Source organism: Propithecus coquereli, unplaced genomic scaffold, assembly GCF_000956105.1.
Source record: "Propithecus coquereli isolate 6110/MARCELLA unplaced genomic scaffold, Pcoq_1.0 Scaffold12, whole genome shotgun sequence".
Taxonomy (NCBI): domain Eukaryota; kingdom Metazoa; phylum Chordata; class Mammalia; order Primates; family Indriidae; genus Propithecus; species Propithecus coquereli.
Window position 1 is genome coordinate 5,511,380 of NW_012136080.1, and position 23,116 is coordinate 5,534,495.

Genomic DNA, 23,116 nt, shown 5'->3' on the forward strand with positions numbered 1-23,116 from the left:
CAAGGGGATTGTTAGCCCCTAAAATGCTACTCTTTCCCTACTGTTCCTTGTTTAGTATCTGGGATGCGCACAAATGCATGTGCATATGCATTTGTGTGTAAGAATATTTTAAAATATGTATTCCTCAATGGTTTCTGTGGAGACAGGTAAAGCTAGAAAATTGGATTGGAGATAAAGTCTTAAAATCACCATGTACAAGCCTTGAAGCCCTATCTTCTAAAAGTTTACCAATCTCCCTGCTCCTGGTTACTCTCTGGTGGAGTAGCTCCTGCTACTTCTTATGTGATTATACATGTGAAGCTATCATCACACTATATCTTTTAAACATTTATTTTCCCTTCCACTGGCTTGGTAACTCGAACTATTCCAGAATGGCTCAGCTGTATGGTTTTGATGATGCCAGAGAACTGTTTTTAGAAACATCATTGGCTGGACCAATCACCAGTCACCAAATTAAACTATAGCCTTTGGGTCTCTGACCACCACTCCATAAGATGCATCTACCTTTCCCTAATCTTTGTTTCTTTCTTTCCTTCTTTTTCCTTTCTTTCCTCCTTTCCTGCTACCTTCCCTCCCTCCCTCTCTCCTCCTCTCCCTCCCTTCCTTCTTTAGTTCATTCTTTTTTAGCTCAATATTATCCCAAAGCACAATATTCTATCTGGCCTTTTTCCTACAGTTATTGAAATTGGTAAAGTTGACACCTCCAATTAAAAGAAGATTTTAATGTCAAGTTCTGAGTCAGGAGAGTGATAAAAGGAGCCACAAAGGAGATGGAGATCAATAGTAACCTTATTACAGATCACCTCTGGCTTGATCCAAATCAGCAGACTCCATTAATTATGAAGTGTGATTTATCTCGTCACTGAATTAAGCAGTAGCAAGAAAAAGTATATGAGACCATACCAACAATATAAAAGAGAATGTTCCTGATGATGCATGTCAACTGCCAACATTTCTGTGTAAGAAAAAAAAAACCTCATTTCACATATTTTATTTAAAGAACTTTGTTTTATTTAAGAAATATTTCAAGTCATGTATTAAAAGAGACTATTCAGCAACTTATATAAAAACATTCACAGAGCAAATAATATCGTCCTAGACAAAGTCGCTTATTCTTCCCTTTAAAAAATATTCACTCTACTGGGTAAATGGATTCCTCAGAGTATGCACTCTTAATTAAACCTGAAGGCAATTAAAATCAAGACTTTTGTGAAGTTGTAAGATAGAAACAAACTAATTTCAAATGGAAAGTAGAGACAAAGGAACTGCAATGATAAGAATGAATTCATGTATAATCTCTGAACAGGTGGGGGCTGCCCAAGAGTCCATGGCTGTGCATATGAATAACCACACTGCCTGTAAGAGGGAGTTGGGCATCATTTTCTTTACTTTTTCCTCTTCTCTCTTGTGTACTCACTATGACTTCATCTTCCATTTAATTACAATGGCTGAAGCATAGTCCATATTACAGAAAAACTGCAGCAAAATCAATGAAAAAACTTTTAAAAAGAACTTTCTCTTTATGTAATACTTCATGAAATATTTAAATTTCCAATGTTTTCTCTCTATAGAGAAAGAATGTTGACTCCTTGGTCTCTATATGTTAGTATAGGTCTCATAAAAAGTTTAAAAATTCAAATTTAAAACAGGTGGTAAATCTGGATTTAATAAAGATAGCTAGAGAGCTGAAGTGCCACTCTCATCAACATTAAAAGGATGGTAAAAGTCACTTCAGTTTAAAAAGATGATGAGTAACATCACATACTGATGGGAGAGGGAGTGAGTGCTGATCCGTTCCCAAGATCCTGTGTGTTATGAAGAGTATCCAGTTATTCACCAGAACCTCTTCAACTCAGGTCACATAATCCCTTTTTCTCTTATCAGCCTTGAATTACATGAGAGGACAAGCTCAATCTTAATATTTGATTGTAAAGAGTGGATGTATTCAAGTTCATTTATATAAAATTTAAGTAAAATATTTAAATTTTTGTTTTCTGTAGTAGTAACATAAAAGATATGTTCAGATACTTATAATCAAATTTCTTTGAGTGGAATTTGATCTAACTATAGATTACAGTTATTTTACACTCACCAAATCTGCCTTTTAATATGTCAAAGTATGCAAAATGAATCACTTTCCACCTTCATGAGGAGCAAGAATCAAAAATAAGGTACATATGACTTCAAAGCCCCACATGAATAAATGCAGATTATTATTATTGAAGATACTTGGGCTTTATCAGTCTATTGATCATTTCTCTAATACTCCACACAGTTAATTTTCCCAATCGGAACTGCTAAAAAAAAAAAACCAAAAAGAATGGGCAGAGATACCACTTGGGCACTAACCCTGGTTCTGCCATTAATTTGATGTACCACAGGGTTTCCATTTTCTTACCCACAAAATACAGGTGCACAGCAGGTGGTCTCTGAGTTCTTTTTCGCTCCAACCCCTCAGAGTCCATAATGCCTAATTCTGAGCATAGCCCTTTACTGCTCAAAAATGTGCAAGGCCCCCTACTATCCACTACAATCCAAACTTGGGCTTCCCAGAATACGCACTTCCCACTTGTAAGCACGTCTCACCCTGTGAACGCAGCTTGCAATGGCCTTCCTCTTACCTTCACCAGCTGAAATCTGACTCATTCTTAAAGGTCTAGCTCAAAGGCCAATGTTCCCTTGAAGTGTCTGTAGGCCCTAAACCTAAAACTCACTATTCTCCCCTCTGAATATCCAGTTGGTTTATATATTTTTAAATATCTACCTACTAGCTATTATGTATCATTATACTAGTTATCTGTGGACATACTGCATTTATTCAATTAAGCTATAAGCTCCTGAAGGGGAAAAAAAATCATCTTCATCTTTATATTACCTCATGGTGCCTAGAATAGTCACTGGTATATAGTAGGCACCCAATACATATTTGTTGTTGAATGAGTGAGCAATGCCTTGTACATGGTAAGAGCTTATAAATGGGTAGTGAATTCATCATTGAAAATGCAATAACTTATTACTTACATCTGTCTTGTTGAAATAAACCAATTAAATTTCTACTATATTATTGTACTCCAAAAGAACCTAACATGACATCTTAACTAAAACAAATCAATTATTTAAGTAAAAAAATACAACCTTCTGACTCTGTGGTCATAATGTATGATATAATATATATTGTCCAATGCAATATGATAAATACGGGTTAGTGGGCAAGAGCCCAACCACATTGCTTAACAATGTATGCCAGCCCCCAACTGTTGAAATGAACAAAGGGACTCAAGGGTCACTTCCATTAAGAGAGTCAGAGAGAGCAAGTTGATCGGAGGAGACTGGATGAACCAGGAGAACAAGATGAGTCCCTACAGGTTGAGTCCCTAAAAATGGGCTGGAGTACTTGAGGACACTGGGCTCATGGAGGCAAGGAAGCCTCATTTAAAGGCCTAGGCTGGCCAGTAAGCCTCTGCTAGAATGAGGCCCCCCTTCCAGCCCCACTACAATTTCCTACCTAGGGTTGCCATGTGCAGCTTCTGGGCTCTGGGTTCCAGGAGGATATGGCTGTAAGGCCCTTGCTTATGTCAAGAAGAAAAAGGGTCATCTGCCCACCCCAGGCCTCTGGGTGCAATTTCAGCAGGTGACTTCCATCCCAGACTGATGTGCTCTGACTCCAGCATTGCTGACAATACTCAGTCATTCCCACTTTCCATTCCAATCCAGTGCCTATTTTTAAAACCCCCTTAACCGGCCTAGTCTAAGGTGTCTGGACTTCTCTCCTTCCTCCACTCCTGAATGGCTTTGATGCCTGCCTTCCTCAGCTAGATCCTGGGCTCACACCCTACCACTTGCAAAAGCCACAGGAGCAACAAAAATAGGGTAAATCTACAATTCAGGCAGTTTTGAAGATCTGTTTGTTGGTGGTAATCATGGGAGCCATTTGGAAAATGATCTGCATTCTCTCTTTTCACAAAGAAAATGGTACACTTTTGATGTACTATTTTATTAATAAGAGTCTAGAAATTGAAGAGTAATCACATCACACTCTTTTTTTTTTTTTTTTTTTTTTGCCGGGGATAGAGTGCTATAGTGTCAGCCTAGCTTACAGCAACCTCAAACTCCTGGGCTCAAGTGATCCTTCTGCCTCAGCCTCTCGAGTAGCTGGGACTACAGGCATGTACCACCACACCTGGCTGATTTTTTCTAGTTTTAGTAGAGATGGGGTCTTGCTCTTGCTTAGGCTGGTCTTGAACTCCTGACCTCAAGCAATCTTATTGCCTCGGCCTTCCAGAGTGCTAGGATTACAGGTGTGAGCCACTGCACCTGGCCACGGTAATCACACTCTTAATAGCATGAATACACATCTGTACATTCTCAAGAGGTACCATGGTTCTGTCCTCACGGGAGGACAAGCTTCCAGTAGTGTAGACAAGTGATGACAGGAGTTCTGGAGGGTGATTTCTCAACCTACCCTTACTTCTCATTCAAGTCCTTACATTATAAATGGGAAGTCAACAAAATGAAATAAAATCTTATTCCCAAGGTTAATTTTAGGTCAAGCTCAACATAAGATAACAAAAATAAAAAGCTATATTTAAGCTTTATTTGAAGTTACAGCCTGTCCAAGACCTCTAGTATACTTTCCATCAATACTTAATCTATTCTTCTGGATAGCTTTAACAAATTAATTGTTATAAGGTAAGAAACCATTAAGCAGCTGAAAAAGGACTGTAAAATAGTATAAGAGTTATAACACTGCTGCAGCCATAATTTGAATTTAATTTTAAAAATTTTATTAACTTGGTTTATCAGATGGAATCAAAAAAAAGAACAAATCGATAACCTAGGGGTGTAATGCAGCACAGCTATTTCGATTATACATTATAAAAGAGTAATTTTACAATGAAAAAATTTTAAACAAGCTAATTCATCCTGTCTTTTCACTTCTACAACAACACAACTGTAAAGTTAAACGCAAACAAGAATTATGTAATAAGTGTTATCATCTACCAGGAAGAGGAAGGGGCTGGGAACGAAGGAACACTGTGCCAAATATTGTCACAGGTGCAGCGAAGGTTGTTGGTGTCCACGGGGTGTTTAATGTAAATCCTGAGAATCTAGCTGGGCTCACACTCCCGACGGATCAGCAGTCAGCCCCTGAACTCAGCCCCAGCCTACCGTGTTAGCGCCGGCATGGGCACTACCACCACAATCTTAGAAAGTCCCTGCTGATAAGCTCAGCGTGAAGAAATGTCACTGCATGACTGCCACAGAAGTCAGCGAAACATCTAAGCGGGTAAATCATGTGAGGCTTTGGTCAATGAAATAGGTCTGTGATTTTATTTGTGGCTTAAGCTTAAAAAGCATTTATAAATATCAGCTACTTCTTTTGGCTTCTTTCTATAAAGCTTAAAGAGTCAAGAACTGACTAGCTAGACATGGTATGTAAAAGCTCTCCAAACTTTTCTATTTTTACCCCTTTTTCCTATCTTTCCGTTTCCCTGCCTCACCAAAGGAATCTCAGCACGAGCTTCCTGTGTTGATTTTGTTCCCCAGCTGGCTTTACCTTCCAGTGGATTGGACGGCTCCCTCAGGACGCAGGCCTTTCATATTCATCTTTGTGGCCCCTTCGGCACCCAGCGCAGTGCGTCACCCAAGGTTTATCAGATATACTTGACCCTGGCCTTCCTCCTTTCTGCAGGGTGGGTGCCCCTCTCTGCAGTTTGCCAGCAGTGCCCAGTGTTGAGATCCTGCTATCCTACATTACCATGAACTCTGAGGTGGAAATAGCAGGGAATGATAAGCACCTGCTACAATGTGTGGCTGCTTCACAGGAACCTAGGAAACAGCTCAAATATACTTTTTTAAGGTGATGAACTGATAAGCTGTTCAAAACATTGCATTCTTCCGACTGTACTTCCAGACTTATTCATCCAAAGACTAAAGAAGCATTTTCCAAAATGTGTTCTTCAAAACTTTTGTTTTTGGAAATAGTCCATTGGTCATGTCAATTTGTGAAACGGAATAATGTATTAATCACCCTCTTGGAACTCACTGTGCCAGCAAATAAAAGGTTCTGAGAAATCCTACAGTAAAGACATCTGACTAGTTTTGTTCACACCAGTATTTCCCCAAATTTTTCACCATGGAACCCTTCTCCCATGTGATATTTGCTAACGTCTTAAGAAATCAAGGTTCCTCAGAACACAGTGTGGGAAATGCTGGCCTAAAGTGTTTTTTATTTCCTTTGAATTGCATAAATCCCTTTAAATTGCAGCTTTCAGACCAATTTATAAAAGTTAAAAATATTTCTGTTAAGGTTTATGATGCCAATCCTGTTTTGTCCTTGAGCACGACAAGCTACATCAGAAGCTACCTAGTGTTTGGTGCTCTTAGCTTGTGCTTTTACAGTGGAGGAGGTGGTGGACGGAGTATTAGCCGCCAGCACTCTGAACAGCAGAGGATGACAGCCCGGCTATCTGGGAGGGGAGTGTCCAATACCACCATTAACCCTGACAGGTCGGAGAGTCACTGTCAGTGAATGCAGAGTTCTGACAGCTTCAACTATGTCATGATCTTGAAATAGGTGTTGTTCACCCACTAAATTCCCTCTTAAAAGTTACAGAGAATAAAAAAAGTATAATAAGAACAAGACACAATTAAGAAAATGTAAGATAAATCATAAGTACAAAAATGTAATATTCTAGGTGTCCTGAGGATACCTCATTAGTGTTAAGTGGATTACAAATACGGGTTTCTCAGAGCAGCTGCCATAAGGAAAGAAACCATTGCACGTTATAGAGTCATGTGCTGGAAGCGTCTGCCCCTTATGGTGTTTTTCATTATTTTTTTCAAATTAAATTTCTCGCCTTTATTAGTTTAAAAAAATAAACTCAAATAAAAACAACTAGATCAATGGCTGGTTGTAGGGGAAGATAAAGTAACTATTTCCTACATATGTGGGGAAAATAGTGCATCCTTTAGAAATCAATTCAGATATAGTTCTTGAGAGGCTAACTAATGTTTAATCCAACTGAGGCAAGTGTCTCTGAATCCTGCTTTCTAAAACAATGACTAAACACCAAACTGTTTCAAATATAGTAGGTCAGGGGAATTATTTTTTCAGCACAGGTAAATGAAGCATGAAATAGAAAAGCACACTTCAGCAAGAGCTTCAAAGTACGTCTGCTGTATTGTCTTAAGATATCTTTCTCACCCTGGCTACATAAAAGCACAAAGAATGACTCACCATGTCATAAGTTGTTACGATCTTCTTCAGAACCTCTGGCACGATTCCCTGCAACTCCATCGTGGGATACTGCTCGCTGAGATTCAGGACCACCAGGGGTGTGTTATCAGGCCCCAGAAATCGGGGAGACACTGCCAGCATGCACTGCATGAGATTGGCCACAGAGGAGAGGCCACACAGCTCCTTGAATGACACCACTGCATTCTGTTAAATGGAAAGAAAGGAGCATTTGTAATTAACCAGGGGCTTTAATTTCTCTGGATATTATACTTGATATACCTGATTATACCTGAGCTGCCTGCTATAACAGTGATTAGCAAGGTTATGACAGAATTGGCTAATGATGATTTTATCCTGGGAAAAATGGCTATTTTCCAAAGTAAATACTGTTACACACATTTATAATACCAATTTATCAAAAGTACTGAAAATGCAAATAAGTCAAATTCTTCTGAAGGGCAAAGCCTCTTTTCAGATCAAAGTTCACAGTAGTGCTAATGCTAATAATATGCAATTATGAGCAAACAAAAAGAATGATTCCTGCATTCAAAAAAGGTGAAGGTTAAGAAAAAAATCAGATTTAAAATAGTTATCAAATATGCCAGCCATCCCAAAAGGAATATTTGTGAGGTACAAACTTGAATCTATCTCTCTCAGCTCTTTATGCCTGTCGGTTCCAGATCTAAAGGACCTTTGAGAATGCTGCTGTTCACTGGTGAGTCTGCCGGTGAGGGGAACCTTGGTTACCTATGACTTTCCCCTGTTAGTGTCACCACTGATCTCAATGCTTCTCTCTCTCTCTTTTTTACTAATCACCTGAGGTATGCCATTAAAATATATCCATTAAAGAAAGCCCTTCAAGACAGGAAAATGACATGAGCTGGCATACTTTGAGCACGTACCAAGTGATAAGCTGTATTGGGCATATTTATTACACATTGGCTCATTTAATCCACTCAACAAGCTATGTTATGGGTGAGAAAACTGAGCCTTAACTATGATCCCTCTCTGTTATTCGTCTAAGGTCACACAGCTACTAAGCGAAGGAATCAGCATTTTATCTGAAATCTACTGATGTTGAGGCCCATGCTTTTAATCACTGTGCTATAGTAACAGGCTAATTCTAACCACAGTATGAGTCCAGCAGGTTATTCCAGGCACGTTTGGATCCGGATATGGGTGGAGCATGTGGCCAGAGTGGGTGGATCTAGGTCCTGCAGCCCTGTGCCTTCTGCTCTCAAATAACCCTGGGTTCTTGGGAATGAATAACCACACTTTAGTTTTAAATTTAAATATTTTATTTGCTTTAAACATGGGCATCAAACTTTATATCATTTTGTTCAAAATCACTGTGATATTGACCATTTACAGAAACAAGTCATTATTGTGACATCTAAAGTGAGGTTCCCCCAATCACTCTATCATAGCTCCCTGTCTTATTTTCTTCATGGCACTTACCGATGTCTGCAGCTGTCCTGTTTGTTTATTCGGCCGCTCACTGCCTGTTCCCCTTCCCACTGCCCGCCCCAGCCAGAGTACAAGCCCCTGAGAGCAGGCAGTTGATCTGTCTGTCCACCACTGCATCCTCCTGGCCTAGACCGCTTGTGCATGGCAGGTGCTCATCAAACATTGCCACCGACCGCCCTGTGGGGTTCAGCACAGACACATGGCTCTGGAAAAGACAATGCTTGAGCTCTGACAGATCCTCAGAGGAATTCTGTGTCACACGCACCACAGCAGCTCCCGGGCAGGGGACAATGTGGCTTGCTCAGAGCTGAGGGTTTACCAAGCCACTTTTACCCTTAGAAACAAGGAAAAGCCCTTCAAATTTTTCTTGTGCTTTTACTTTAAGAGAAAAATAAATAAATTTCCCTATGGTGGGAAGGTCTTTTTATTCACGAGGTATCTTCAGAATTGGCAGAGAGGAAAAATATGTTGAATTTTATGAGTCAGATTTTACTTGCTGGTATCATTCTCATAATATTCACTTTAACAAATAATTTTTTTTATAAAAAATAAACGCACGTGGAGCACCCATCACGCACACAGCACTGCTCACACGCTGTGACAGGTTAGGTCAATATCTCTGGGAGGCAGGCCCTTGCTGTCTAGTTCAGTATCACTCGTGGGCCCTAACATGCAGCTAGACGTGTGGACAATCCTTAATTAAACACATAATTCCTGACTGACTGCTTTTAGCCAGTATATATTTCAGAAGTAATTATTATCTTAGACTTCTAATAAATACGGACACCATGTCATTTACTTAAACAGTTAGCTGTCCTCTAAAATCAAGAGGAGGCTCAACAGGCCAACACACTGGCTCATTTAAGGGCCTCCTCCTGTCTTCCCAGCACCACAGCTCCATGAGAAAGAACTGGATCATGTCCCTTTTACTTTGACTTATATCCCTTTTATTTCAATAGGTCATCAATTTTTGTTCTAGCTAACAAACATTCAGAAATACCAGAGATTCCCATGTACACTGTCAGAAAAAAATGAGGAACTGTTAAGCAGCCATTAACAGGGACTGGGATGAGGGTGTGTAAGACAGGAACGAGACTAGTTTACTCCAGTGTATAATCAATATTGTCAACACCAACTGCAGTTTTGGAAATTTAAATGATAAAAAAAGAGATTAGTGGTAACTTACTAATACCCAATTGAAATTTATAAATCATTTAAAATTAAATATACTATTATTTAAAAAATTCGATATATTCATAACCTATGGACATGCACTAAGCAGGAAAACTGTTGAGTAAATACTTAAACATGTACCTGCATGTTCTCTCTCAGATCTGTGGCATCCCGTATAGGGGGCTGGGCGTTCTTGAACACCTCATCTACAGTTTTAATCCACAATGTTCTCAAAGATGCATATTCCCTGGATTTCTTCCCTTTTCTCACAGAAAGGCCCCTTTTATGAGGTTTCCCTCCTCCTCTTCGGTTAGTAATAGCCACATGGACAAACAAAGAAGCATGTGCGAGGACCTCTCCAGTCAAGGACTGCAGGGGGACGTGGCGGTAGCCCGTTTGTAAACATTCAAAGGGAATTGTGTACTGGCCAATAAATTCATCCCCAATGTAGTCATCGTCCAGCACTACAAAGCGCACCATGGCCAGTTCAGGTAGGTTGATTTGAAATTCAAAGCTTTCATCAAAAATGGGAGCATCTCCATTCTGGTTTACTGTTTTTGTCCTTTGCTCTGCACAGTCAGCAGGGATTCCATGGATTTCAACGTAGACATAAGGATCCACCACGTCACCTTTGGCACCTGATCCTTTGGGCTTGGGAAAGTTCTGCCCACTGATGATTTTAATGTGAAGAAGTTGAGGTGAGACTCCTGGGACAGAGTCTTTCGTATTGGCGCTGAAGAAGGACACTTCCTCCCTCATGATAGCCGGCCGAAGGACGTAGCCACAGTTCCCATTCTGCCTAAACCAGCCGATATTCAGGTCCATCATCAGTCCCGGCGTCTGAAAGTTCATGGCAACAATTTGACAGCCACATTTCCAAAAATCTTGAGGGTTCATGTTACTAGAGTCAATTCTCATCGGACTAGGAAAAACCCTAGCAAGGAAACGTTTGTTGTAATTTACAAAGTCCCCTGGATTTTCATTGGCGTATTTGCTGGCAAGCACTTCATTAAATGAACAAACTTCCCAGTACTTCTGAACCTGAAATGACACCTGAAATTCCTTGAACTGAACTGACTTACAGATGCTGACCAGTTCAGAGAGCTCTTTACAGAGCTGAAATCGCTTCACGGGCACACTGTTGGGTTGTTCCACGTTCTCTTTTCCCATCCGCTGAGACATTTCTGCTCCTTCGTCTTCATCAGTAACATCTCCTTCTAGCCCAGAGCAATTTGAGGACAGCTTCTTTGCTTTAATTAGTATTTTCCCTTTCAGGACATCTGGGGATGGTAGATAAGATTCCTCGACATTGGGTGATGTTGTATAGAGTTTGTCTCCTAAAATTTTCTTCATGTGTTGAACCATTACCTTCTGTTGTTTGATTGAACAATGATTTTCTAAGCACAAGATAAGAGGATACTCTGAAGCAAAGAATGCATACTTGTTAATAATATCAATGACACTTCGGAAGACTATCTGAGAGGTCATGGTGTGGCCCGTGTAAATTACAGGCTCATTATCTGGCCCATCCCATACATCTAATTCCACACTCCGGCAACCCATTTTAAGAGCTCGAATATATCCTGTGATGTCAGAGGGACCTCGGAACTGATCCTCTATTAAGTATGTATTATGAGATGAGTTTATAAAGTAATGAGACAGAGGTTGCTTCATATCCTGACAGACCTTCTTATGTTCGGGATCAAATATATAACAGTCAGGTGACATAAGGTAATTAGTAAACCCATCTATAGAGAGCCAGCCCTTTTCCTGACCCTCTTTGGATGGCTCATATTTGTGAATAATTTCAAGGCTTACTTCCTCATTTATATGTGCCACACCCTGTTCTGCCTCAAGAAACATCATAAGGTCCTTGGTATCAAGGAATTCTTTATTGCTTGAAAACTGAACTAAAAGAAAATAAATTTCAGGTCTAGTACAAAGCTCATGGAAAACTTCAATAAATTCTTCCTTTGTGACTTCAGTACCAGCTTTGTCCTTCGATTTGTGCAATTCTTTGAACTTAAGCTCAATTTTGCTCGTTTTTAAACCAGGATTGAGGTTTCTGATACATTGCACAGCATTACACAGAGTTATATGTCCAAGGTTATCTACATCAATTTCACTAAACATTTGTGAAACCCAAGAAGTCCTCATGTTGTCTTGGCTACTTTCTAACATATCAAGTGTATGTTTTCCATAAGAAATTAGGTACCGCAGTCCCGTAACCCAGATGTTTGCAACATCTGCAGAGTTGGCAACCAAATCAAGTGACTCATAATTCTCTCCGTATATGACTGAAAACGCACAGTCTTCAGATATCTGATCAGAAATGCCATTGCTGCGGAATATGTCTGTATTTTTTCCTGTTCTCACTTCCTTGATGGATTTAATATCAATCTTGGCTTTCTCAGAATCCTTCTTAGATGGCTCCCACCTTAGGCTCTGCATGTCGGCATCCAGTAAAAAGTACCTGTGATAAATTCTAGAGTTGGAGCGAACTTTTTTGAGTTCCGAACCCTCAACCATTGAATTGATACAATCACTTGCACTGCTAATCTTCTTCTCTGTAGGCATGCTGCTGAATGAGACTGTCTTTTTCCGTTCCCTTTTCTGTTTTGTACCATCCTAGGAGAAAAAAAGATAATATATTAGAATAACATAAATGCAAGTTTCTATGTTCAAGACTAGGAATAAAAATTTAATTGTCTTGGAAAAAAATCATACTATTAGAATAAATGATATTCATTCATCTCTAAAGCTCAGAAGTGGCCTTTGAGTTGACAGCCTAATACCAACAGGTAATAAATAATTACTGAATAACTATAATTCATATTTGTCAAAAACACAATTTCTGTAACATATAATAATATCTTATATAAAGAACTAGCTCCATAATTTTCAGGGCCCAGCGAAAAATGAAAATGCAGGACTCTTTGCTGAAAGTGACAGGAGAGCATTAAGCCAAGGGCAGGGCCCTTCTGAGCGAGTGTGAAGCCTGCAGGTCCTGTTTGCATATACATCTCCTACACCAGTGTTTCTCAAAGGATTGTCACCAGGCCACTTGCCTCACAGTTGTCTCAGTTACCTGGTTAAAGTGCAGATTTCTAGCCCATGGAATCAGATCTCTGGAGGTAGTGCCCAGGAATTTGCAGTCTAGGCAGCATCCCCCATGATGGGGATGTCCACTCAAGTTTGAAAACCAGGTCCTGGCCACTTGGGCTTACTATCATAAGATGTCTGGGCTATTTCTATAAACTAGATACACCAAATGACTGGAAACAGCTAAGTACAAACCATTGAAATGTGTGCTAAATGGGTAGATACTGGAATTCCAGCAGAAATTTCTGGCTCTTCAGCGTCTCATAATAGCCCTAAATACTTCAGAGTAAGATGGTTTTACTGTCGCAGTTGTATTAAGCTTCAGGAGAAAGTCTAGATTACAGCTGGAGGGGCTTCTAAAACTGTAGAGTTGGATTTATTAAAACCTACTGCTATGTACCAGGCTAATGCTTAGAACAATGTTGCCTAAGTATTTCCAATATTAATAGATTATTAACACTACCAAGTGAAAAACTTTAGGCAGCACCTATTTCTAAAGAAGTCTGCATCACCAACAATGCACTCCTCAACTTTGCCGCCTAATGTAACATGTTCTTACCTTAAAGGGCTGGCATCCACATCTACATGTTTATATAAGTCCTTCCCTGTACAGATATCTTTATTATTTGAAAAAAAATTGCTCAATGACCCCAAAACATCTTTCAAAATTTTAACCTAAAACATGATATTGCCTTTTAGAAGGTATATGAAATCAATGATAAATTTTCAGTAAGTTGCTGTATTCATAAATAAGGAATAGGGATGGGTGTCGGGATTATATAACTTTCATGACAATAAAGAAAAGACCGTTGCAAAATATTATACAAGGCAATTCTAATTTTCCTGTTCTGGACAGAATCCATTTTGAAAAAAAATCTCTGTATTTTAAAAAGCTATTATGCTACCCTCTATGTCTGAAATTTAAAACCACTTTTACTTTTTGACTACCTATACTTCCAAAAGCAATTTGCAGAAGGTAATTAAACTTAAACTTTAAATCATATGGGTATCATTTCTCTCAAAGTTTCAAAATGAACCATAGAGGCTTTTGTGATCCAAGTACCAAGATAAAACATAAAAGCCACAAGGCAGAGTATTTTTTTACAACTATATCCTCAGAACAATAAAGCGCAAAAGACGTTTAAAAACTGTGGTAATTGTATCTACAAGATACACCGCATTATAGCCATTCCAAATCCCTAAAGTATAGACTGTATTCTGTCCACTGAAGTGAGTTAGCATGAAATTAAATTTGTAATCAGCCATGCATAAGGACATGAAATGAATGTACAAATTTCCTATTTTTCAGAATGAAGGATGTCTTTAGTTTTAAAAAGACACATTTACCTTTAATAAAGACACATACTAACCCAGTTAGGGAATTTTATAATCTTTATAAATTGTATCTCAAAGTTTCCACTAGAAAAGAAAAGTCACAAAAATAAATGGAATTGTTTATTCATTGATCCATTACAAACATATAGTATTTTCTCAACATTACAACCTTTTATTGTCATTTTTACAGACTGCTTAATATTTTACTACATTTTCTAATTCGTTACAAATGATATATTACAAATTCATAAATTTCCTTGCTGTTAAGAGGGAAAAGGCCTAATAGCAAAGTAGGTTAGTAACATACACATATATATCTGTGGGACAGGCAGCAGCTTAAACACCATGCTGTGGCTTTAAAAACATTGCCTTGCTTTTCACAAACCAGCCCAGGCTTTGACTGGTGGCTCTGGTGGTTGATTGCAGACACATGAACATGATGGTCACCCAAGCACCGGCTGATGAGGTTGTCCCTTACCAGAGACTTCCTGTCTCTTCCTCCCCCTCTATCTGCTGTTGCCTAGAACCATCTGCAGTCTCCATAGCACACGAAGGCTGAATGAAAAGACATTTCTCTTTCCTCACTAGCAGATAAAGCTGTTAGAAACACCAGTAGAGGAGTGTGCTTGCTTACAGCCGACCAAGGAAGAGAACAGGTGTGAGTTTGCACTCATCACTGGGTGGGCTGGGAGCAACAGGTGGCTCTGATGACAAGAGAAGCCAGCTAAGTGGTCCCCCACAGCCAAGAGGAAAGGAAGGGCAGGACAGGAAGCACTTGTGTGGGAAGGAAGGAGAATTGGGGTTCAGTGGCAGGAGACTGGGCCCCAACTGCCTATTCCTGGAATCTTTATCCCATTCCTACTCATTTCCACCTGGCTTTCATTCTTCAGCCCAGCAGTGATCCAGTACTGGCCTCCTAAGCTAAGCAGCTGGTCAGCAGCAAAGTGGGAATCTATTTTCTTTGTTGCTTTATAATGTAAGTCAAATGTAAGTCAAACAATATGTGCTGTATATAGGTTTTTTTTAACTAAAAGAACACTAAATACATATTACTTGCACTAACCATCTAACACTAGAGGAAGAAAATGTAGGTTTATGCTGAGATGGAGGTGCCACAAAAAGCTTTTAAAAATAGTATAAATAATTTCTCAGAGATGGCTGTTATATTGTAGGTACTCACCATCTAAGGTTTCTGAGTCACAAATGCAACAAAACATAAACTTGGTCAATGGTGCAGTTCTGCTACTCTATTAACATCAAGAGAAAAAAGCATTCAAAAAAAGGTCCAAATTGGAAGAAAATCAGCTCCTAAAAAAACCTACCTCCATACCAATTGTGAAATTTTATATTTCCTGGTTAAAAAAAAATCATAAAATCTAGAACCACAAAGAAGCTTGAAGATTCATTTATACATTAAACAACGCTTATTTGCAGAATAAAAATTTTGTGCCAGGAATGAGTGACTTTAGGTAAAGCAATAAACTAGAAAGAGGCTAAGGAAACTTCCTTACCACAGCAAGTTCAGGAAGAATAAACATATTTATAGAACACATATTTAGCATTAAAAATGGAAATAGCCATATTGAGCCCTATGGAAAAGCATACATATTTCTAACAAAACTGGCTACTTTATTTAATAGAAGGTTGTCATTAAAAATAGAAGGCCACTAAAATTACCATCTGAGCTATTTAAGTGGTAGCAATTTCATAAATTCTCATTCTGAAATGAGGTAACGAATAGGTGGGCCTCATTTCTTCTGTGGGTAATAAAGTGCTTGGCACTGATCCAATTGATTTAGCTTGCTCTGGGGAAGAGGAAATCAATCCCACAAGTTGCAGTCTTGTCTAAGGACACACAGATAGTTAATGCCCTGCTGGAAGAAAATTACCTCCTGTTTTCCACTGCATTTCTCCTGTATTTCAAAACTTATTTGTTTCCATTTTCTGTTTGATTATTCCTCAATAGTTTCTTCTGTTTTCTGATCAATGTTTTTTTTTTTTTTTTGAGACAGGGTCTTGCTCTGTCTTCTGGGCTAGAGTGCAGTGGCATCATCATAGCTCACAGCAACCTCAAATTCCTGGGCTAGAGCAATCTTCCTGCCTGGGCCTCCCAAGTAGCTGGGACTACAGGCATGCGCCTCCATGCCCGGCTAATTTTTCTATTTTTTGTAGAGCTGGTGTTTTGGTCTTGCTCAGGCTAGTCTCAAACTCCTGAGCTCAAGTGATCCTCCTGCCTTTGCCTCCCAAAGTGCTAAGATTACAGGCATGAGCCATGGCACCTGGCCCTGATCAATATTTTACAGCCAGAAGTTTCCTCATAAGAACTGCTTTCACTGTATGCATAATCTAATCTGAGAGTTTACATCTTTCTGTAATTCTGGAAAGTTCCTAGTCATTATTTATTCAAAACATTTTCTCCCCTATAGTTTCCTCTTCCAGGGCTCTTATTAAATACTGTTAACTTTCTTCCTTCATAGCATTTATATTCATTTCTTCTGTTTTCTGATTATTCCTTAATACACATCATGAGAAAATGATGCCTCAATATTCAGATTCAATATTCTGGCAAAAAGTGAACAATTCTAGGCAAGTGATTCTGGGGTTTGAGTAGGGACTTATCAGAATGGGGAGGGGGTGAGGTATGCAAACAAAGCAGCCATTTACCCCTCTGTTTTGAGTCAAGTTATTTAATTTGAATTATAAATGACAGCAAAGAAAGGTATGAGTTTTTATCTTTATCAAAGGGGATATTAGAATTAAAGAGAGTTGAGAAACACTGGGTTAAAGAAATTTCTGTCTTTTATAAAACAAAACAAAACAAAAAATCCCAAGAAAGAACTTGAAGTCCATTAAACAAGCACAGCAAGGCCTGACCTTTCTTCAGCTCAATAACAGTAACTCTGAATTGAAAGAGTAAGTCATGCCGGGCACATCAGGGTTACCTTGCAAGGTTTTTCACACATCTTTAAAACTTTGATGTGCTCTCCAAGATGAGCAAAACGAAAAAAAGAATCTGGAGCAAAAACGGTCACTCTGAAGGTCATTGTATGAAATAAAATGAATTGAAAAAGAATAACTTGAAGAAAAGTGAGGCATGCCAAATGCTCCCTCTTGCTCATGCAGAAGGTCCCTTTATTGCAAGTAATAGAAACATAGTTGGCCTGTGGACGCCTCTCCTCCCTGAGGCCTTCCCTGATGTCCTCTACTATATTCCAAAAGCTCACCGCCACCCCAGTTTGACAAGGAGTCTATGAGGGCACAGATCTGCTAATGGCTTGGGAACCCATGGGTGACTTAATGCAACTGCAGAACCAATTAAATCCAGGTTCGACTTTGTCAGTAACAAAATGTAATAAAATAATGAGTTGTTTTTCAGTGCAAAGGACCCCCACGTTGCAGGCCACAAAACCTAACCATGCTCAGATGAACCAAGTGTGCCTGATTCGTGACCCTGGAGCCAGCCGGAATGAAAAAACCAACCACAGGGAGAACCTAAGAATGAGGATTGAATTAAGAAGGGAGGGGTGCCCTGTTTGTTGCAGTATGAATTTAAGAGCCCAGGACACATCATCCCCTCTTTGCACGACCCCATCAGATCATACCTCGGTGCATTTTCCTATCTCTCCATAGTTACCTTCTGCCTATAAAGGTGCCCCCAAACCCCAGCTCAGGGAGACAGATTTGAGCACTGCCTTCTGTCTCCTTTCCAGTTGACTCGCAATAAAATTTTTTCTTTTCTCCAAAGCTGGTGCCATAGTATTGGCTTCTATGTGTGTCTGGAAGCGAGCCCATTGCTCAGTCATGAAGTGGGGGAAAATATAGTTCAGATGGTGGCTTAGAATACGGAAAGTCAAAAGAGAATGGCATTCCCATCCTAATAACAAAAAGCCAGACAATCTACAAAATCATAAATTTTCTTGTACCCTTCAGAGAGCTGTGGTCACAAGGCAACAAAGGGAACTGAATTTCAAAGAGTGACAAACCCCTTCACGGAGAAATAGGACATAGAAACAGTTTTAGGTTTGGCAGAGCACTGGAAGAAGAGGTGGCCACCATGGAAGCAGGTAAGAAAAAATCAGCTACAATTTTAAGGAATTCCTAAAGCCAAGTCTGGGCTAGGATTTCAGTTTAGAGTAACTGGGATCCCCAGACACAGGAAGAGTTTGTACTCATTTGGAAGTCTTCTCCATGGGTGCTCCTGAGAAAAACTGAGGGCAGAGCAGGAGAGAGCCCCTCTCCTAGGCACAGGCATGCAGAAGGTAATGGGTACCACCAGGGTACAGCATGAAACCCTGTCTATTTCCCCAACCCTCCTTTCATATGAAACAAAAGCCTTATACCCCCAGGGAAGGACAACAAGTCCTTTCTCCTAGGGCCACTGGGAGAAGGGTAGAAGTAAAATCCAATGGAACATAATAGAGAACCTAGAAATAAATCCATGCATTTACAGCCAACCCATTTTTGACAAAGTTACCAAGAACATGCATTGGGTAAAGGACAGTCTCTTCAATAAATGGTCCTGGGAAAACTGGATATCTATTTGCAAAGAATGAAACTAGACCCCTGTCTTTCACCAGATACAAAAATCAAATCAAAATGGATCAAAGACTTAAATGTAAGACATGAAAATATGAAACTACTAGAAGAAAACATTGGGGAAATGCTCCAGGACGTTGGACTAGAGCCAGTGGTCCCCAATCTGTTTGGCACCAGGGACCATTTTCATAAAAAACAATTTTTCCCTGGACTGGGGTGGTGGAGGGTGGTTTGGGGATGATTCAAGTGGCTTACATTTATTGTACACTTTATTTCTATTATTACATTGCAATATATAATGAAATAATTACACAACTCACTATAGGTTGGGGACCCCTGGTCTAGACGAAGATTTTATGGCCAAGATCTCAACGGCATAGGAAACAAAAACAAAAATAGACAGATGAAACTATATTACTTCAAAAAGCTTCTGCACAGCAAAGGAAATAATCAACAGATGAAGACATAAGTTGCTGAAAGAGAGAAATTATTTGTAAATTATTCATCTGACAAGGGACTAATTTTTTAATGTCTAGAATATACAAGGAACTCAACAGGAAAAACCCCAGTAAGCAATCTAATTAAAAATGGGCAAATGATCTGAATAGACATTTTGCAAAAGAAGACATAAAAATGGCCAAAAGGTAATATGAAAAAAATGCTCAACATCACTAATCATCAGGGAAATACAAATCAAAACCACAATGAGATATCATCTCACCCTAGTTAGAATGGTTATTATCAAAAAGACAAAAAACAACAGATGCTGGTGCTGATGCAGAGAAAGGGGAACTCTTGTATACTGTTGGTAGGAATGTAAATTAGCACAGCGATTATGCAAAACAGCATGGAAAACTAAAAATAGAACTACCATATGATCCAGCAAGCCCACTGCTGGTTATATATCCCAAAGAAAGGAAATCAGCATATTGAAGAGATATCTACACTCCTATGTTTATTGAAGCACTATTCACAATAGTCAAGATATGGAATCAACCTAGAGTTCTTCAGTGGATGAATGACTAAAGAAAATATGGCATATATACAAAACGGAATACTGTTCAACCATAAGAAAGAAGGAAATCCTGTCATTTGTAGCAACATGGAGGATACTATGTTAAGCGAAATCAGCTAGGCATAGAAAGACAAATATTCCATGTATTCACTCATATGTGGGAGCTAAAAATGTTAATCTCATGGAGGTAGAAAGTAGAATGGTGGTTACCAGAGGCTGGGAAGGGTAGGAGGGAGAGGGGGTGGAACGAGGTTGGTTAATGGGTACGAAATGATAAATAGAAGGAATGAGTTCTAGTGTTTAACAGCACAGTAGGATGACTACAGTCATCAATAATTTATTGTATATTTCAAAATAGAAAAGAAGATTTGGAATGTTCTCAACACAAAGAAATTGTAAATGTTTGAGGTGATGGATGTCCCAATTACCCTGATTTGATCATTATACATTGTATGCATGTACCAAACTGCCGCATGTACCCCATAAATATGTACAATTATGTCTCAACTGAAAAAATACAGAAAATAAAATTTTAAAAAGAATTATAGTTCAGATGAATTACAGGTGATCCACTTATGTCTAACCACGGGTTGTCTACTTGTCCACCACCTTGCAAATGTACTACATATAATGAATAGTTTTATGGGAAAAGTTATTCTGTTTTAAAGGACTTTAGTCACTAAATTTTCCTGTGCTTCCAAAGACAAAGGTATCCCTAACCTAGATGTTGGTCTTTAAGGGGTCACATGTGGGGTGGGTTTCAGAGGTTCCACAAGTCTGTGATTGGATTCTGAAAGTGGTCTGCAAACCCACCTCCCTTCCTCTAAGAGGTTTAGAATCATAGCCTTATTAACATAAAGAAAAAGATTATCATTTCCTAAGAAAGAATGTCAACTTAAAGGCAGAGGATAAATGTTTTACAGGGTTGTGAAGAAAATGTTAAAGCTATGCAAGAGAAATGACAAACTGAGAGGGAAGAAAAAGGAAAACTATACACTTACAGATATAATAGATTTTTATTAACAAAAACAGCAGAATAAATCACAGAAAGAACTCTTATTGATAGCTGTGAAATGGCTTTTTTTAATACCAAGGTAGAACAAAATAATTCAATAGTTTATAAACTTTCTAGTTGAGGAATCACCCACGCAAATACCATGTGAGCTAGCATTCCATGTCCTCTGTGCCTCATTTTTCTCACATGTAAAATAGGCATCAAAATCATACCTACCCTTCATATGCTATTTATAGTACCTACATCATAGGACTGTATAATGATAAAATGAGTTCATATTTGAAAAGTGCTTCAAATGCTGCCTGGAATATTATATGCTCTACATTAGATCCTGTTAAATAAACACATTCCAGGCTGAAATTATTTCTTCATGAAAGAAAAACAAAAAGAAACACCATCTTAAGTGTGTAATTGCAATCCTCTTATCACTAAGGATTTGCTGAAAATTAATCCTATCCCAGAAGAAATAGAATGAACGTCACTCCCTCTGATTCTTGTTTAACTGATGCCACTACTTAATGCAACCATAGAGATTTTGAGCACAACTAACTGGATGTGATGCCCAAGATACAGTGGGAAACTGTCAAAGATAGCCAGATGCCCACTCAAAATAAAGCTTCAGCAGGCTGTATCCCCACATCTCTAGGGGACAAATAATAAACCATTTCTCAAAGTCTTGTGTTAATTTTAAATCCCATCAATTTAATAAAAATTATAATTTAACTCATGTGTAAGTATTCATATGAGTACAAATTTGAAGCAATGATCCCCATAGTCCCCATAATATTTTTGTCTAAAAAATAATCAAATAACCTCACTTGAAGCACTTTGTGATCAGACTTATTCACACGATTCCTTCTACTTCACACTCCCTTGTTATTTGCAGTGTAGATAAACCTACAGTGACCAAAACAGCTACACGTAAAGAAAACAAACTCCCAATTTCTGTAAAATGAAGCCTTCGAGGTCAAGTTAAAGCTTCCAACTAATTCAATGTAATGGGTTACACCTGCCTTTAAAACAATGGGGTCTTCAATTGTGAAATCAGAGGACCATAAGGAAATACAATATCACTTTCATGACAAGACTCTTTTGGGGAAACATTTTCACTACTACTAAAATATTTGTTCAAAGCAAATTTACAGAGCCATAATCTACATCCGTGCCCAATGTAAACTGCAATAAAATTCATGAGTTTTCTCCAGTAATGAAAAACAATGGTAAGCACTGAACTCCTATAAATTATACTAGTGATACTTTATATTCCAGTGAAAATATTGATGCTAGTGAATTTTAATTTATTATCTATAATAATGATACTTAAGTGGCCCAACGTGGTATGAAAACTCAGTGTTTCCCAACTGTGTATATGGCAATTTCATATTCAACACATTACAGAGCCTTCTGACTTCCTATACTACAAAGCTATTTCAAGATGTGGTTACATAACTTTGTTAATAAATGTCTAGTAAACTGTATTGCACTTTAAAAGGTATGCAAGTTGAATCATATAATGTGACTCTTTAGGTCCAAATATGATCAATTCTAAGAGTAACTTCTCAATCACTATTTTTTCCCTCTAAACTGTGCTGGTTCTTCACTATTTCAGGATAGCTTTGGAGGAAGAATTTATTTTCCTCATCTTTTTTATCCTGAAATCCGTCATTGCTTGGAGTTGAGGGAAAAAATGCAGCCATCCAGGAGTGGATCCAGAGTTAGAAGGAAAGCTTCCACAGAGATCTGCCAGCATGCAGGTAAAGCTATTGCCTTGGGCCAGACACACCACAGAAAACCAGGAACAGTAGCTCTTTCAATCAGGAATTTTAATAATTCCACATTACTTTAAAATTAAATTTTTAAGGAGAGTTGCCCCACTGACAATTTATTATGCAATCACTTTGTTTATTATTTTCTTTCTATCTTGTCTTATAGGAGGAAAAAAACTTCTTCCCAGGGCCTTTTTTAACACAATGGCTTATCTGCACATGAAATTAGTGTGTAGGGGATAATTAGATCAGAAAAATAAGAAAAGAAACAAAAATAATGTATAAATATAAAAGGGAACTCAGCTTTCGACAGATATTCTTTTAAGTTCCAAGCCTTTCATGCACCTTTCATACTAGTCCAGACCTCAATGTTGTCCCTTCTCTAAACTCATACAGTATTTGTAGTCTCTCCCCTGTAATTTAACAATTAATTATAGTCTTATTCAGTTCTCTAATTGTTTTATGTG

General features: G+C 38.6%; 1 protein-coding gene across 2 annotated transcripts in view; it reads right to left on the bottom strand.

The window, feature by feature from the left end:
* Positions 1 to 23,116, bottom strand: part of PLCL2 (phospholipase C-like 2) — a 189,056-nt gene that overhangs the window by 59,619 nt on the left and 106,321 nt on the right. For both annotated transcript variants that reach the window (XM_012663625.1, XM_012663630.1), the window contains exons 2-3: positions 10,022 to 12,508; positions 7,241 to 7,444 (exon numbers count right to left, since the gene is read on the bottom strand). In XM_012663625.1, coding sequence (XP_012519079.1) covers positions 7,241 to 7,444; positions 10,022 to 12,508 — 2,691 coding nt within the window. The remainder of the gene's footprint in view (positions 1 to 7,240; positions 7,445 to 10,021; positions 12,509 to 23,116) is intronic.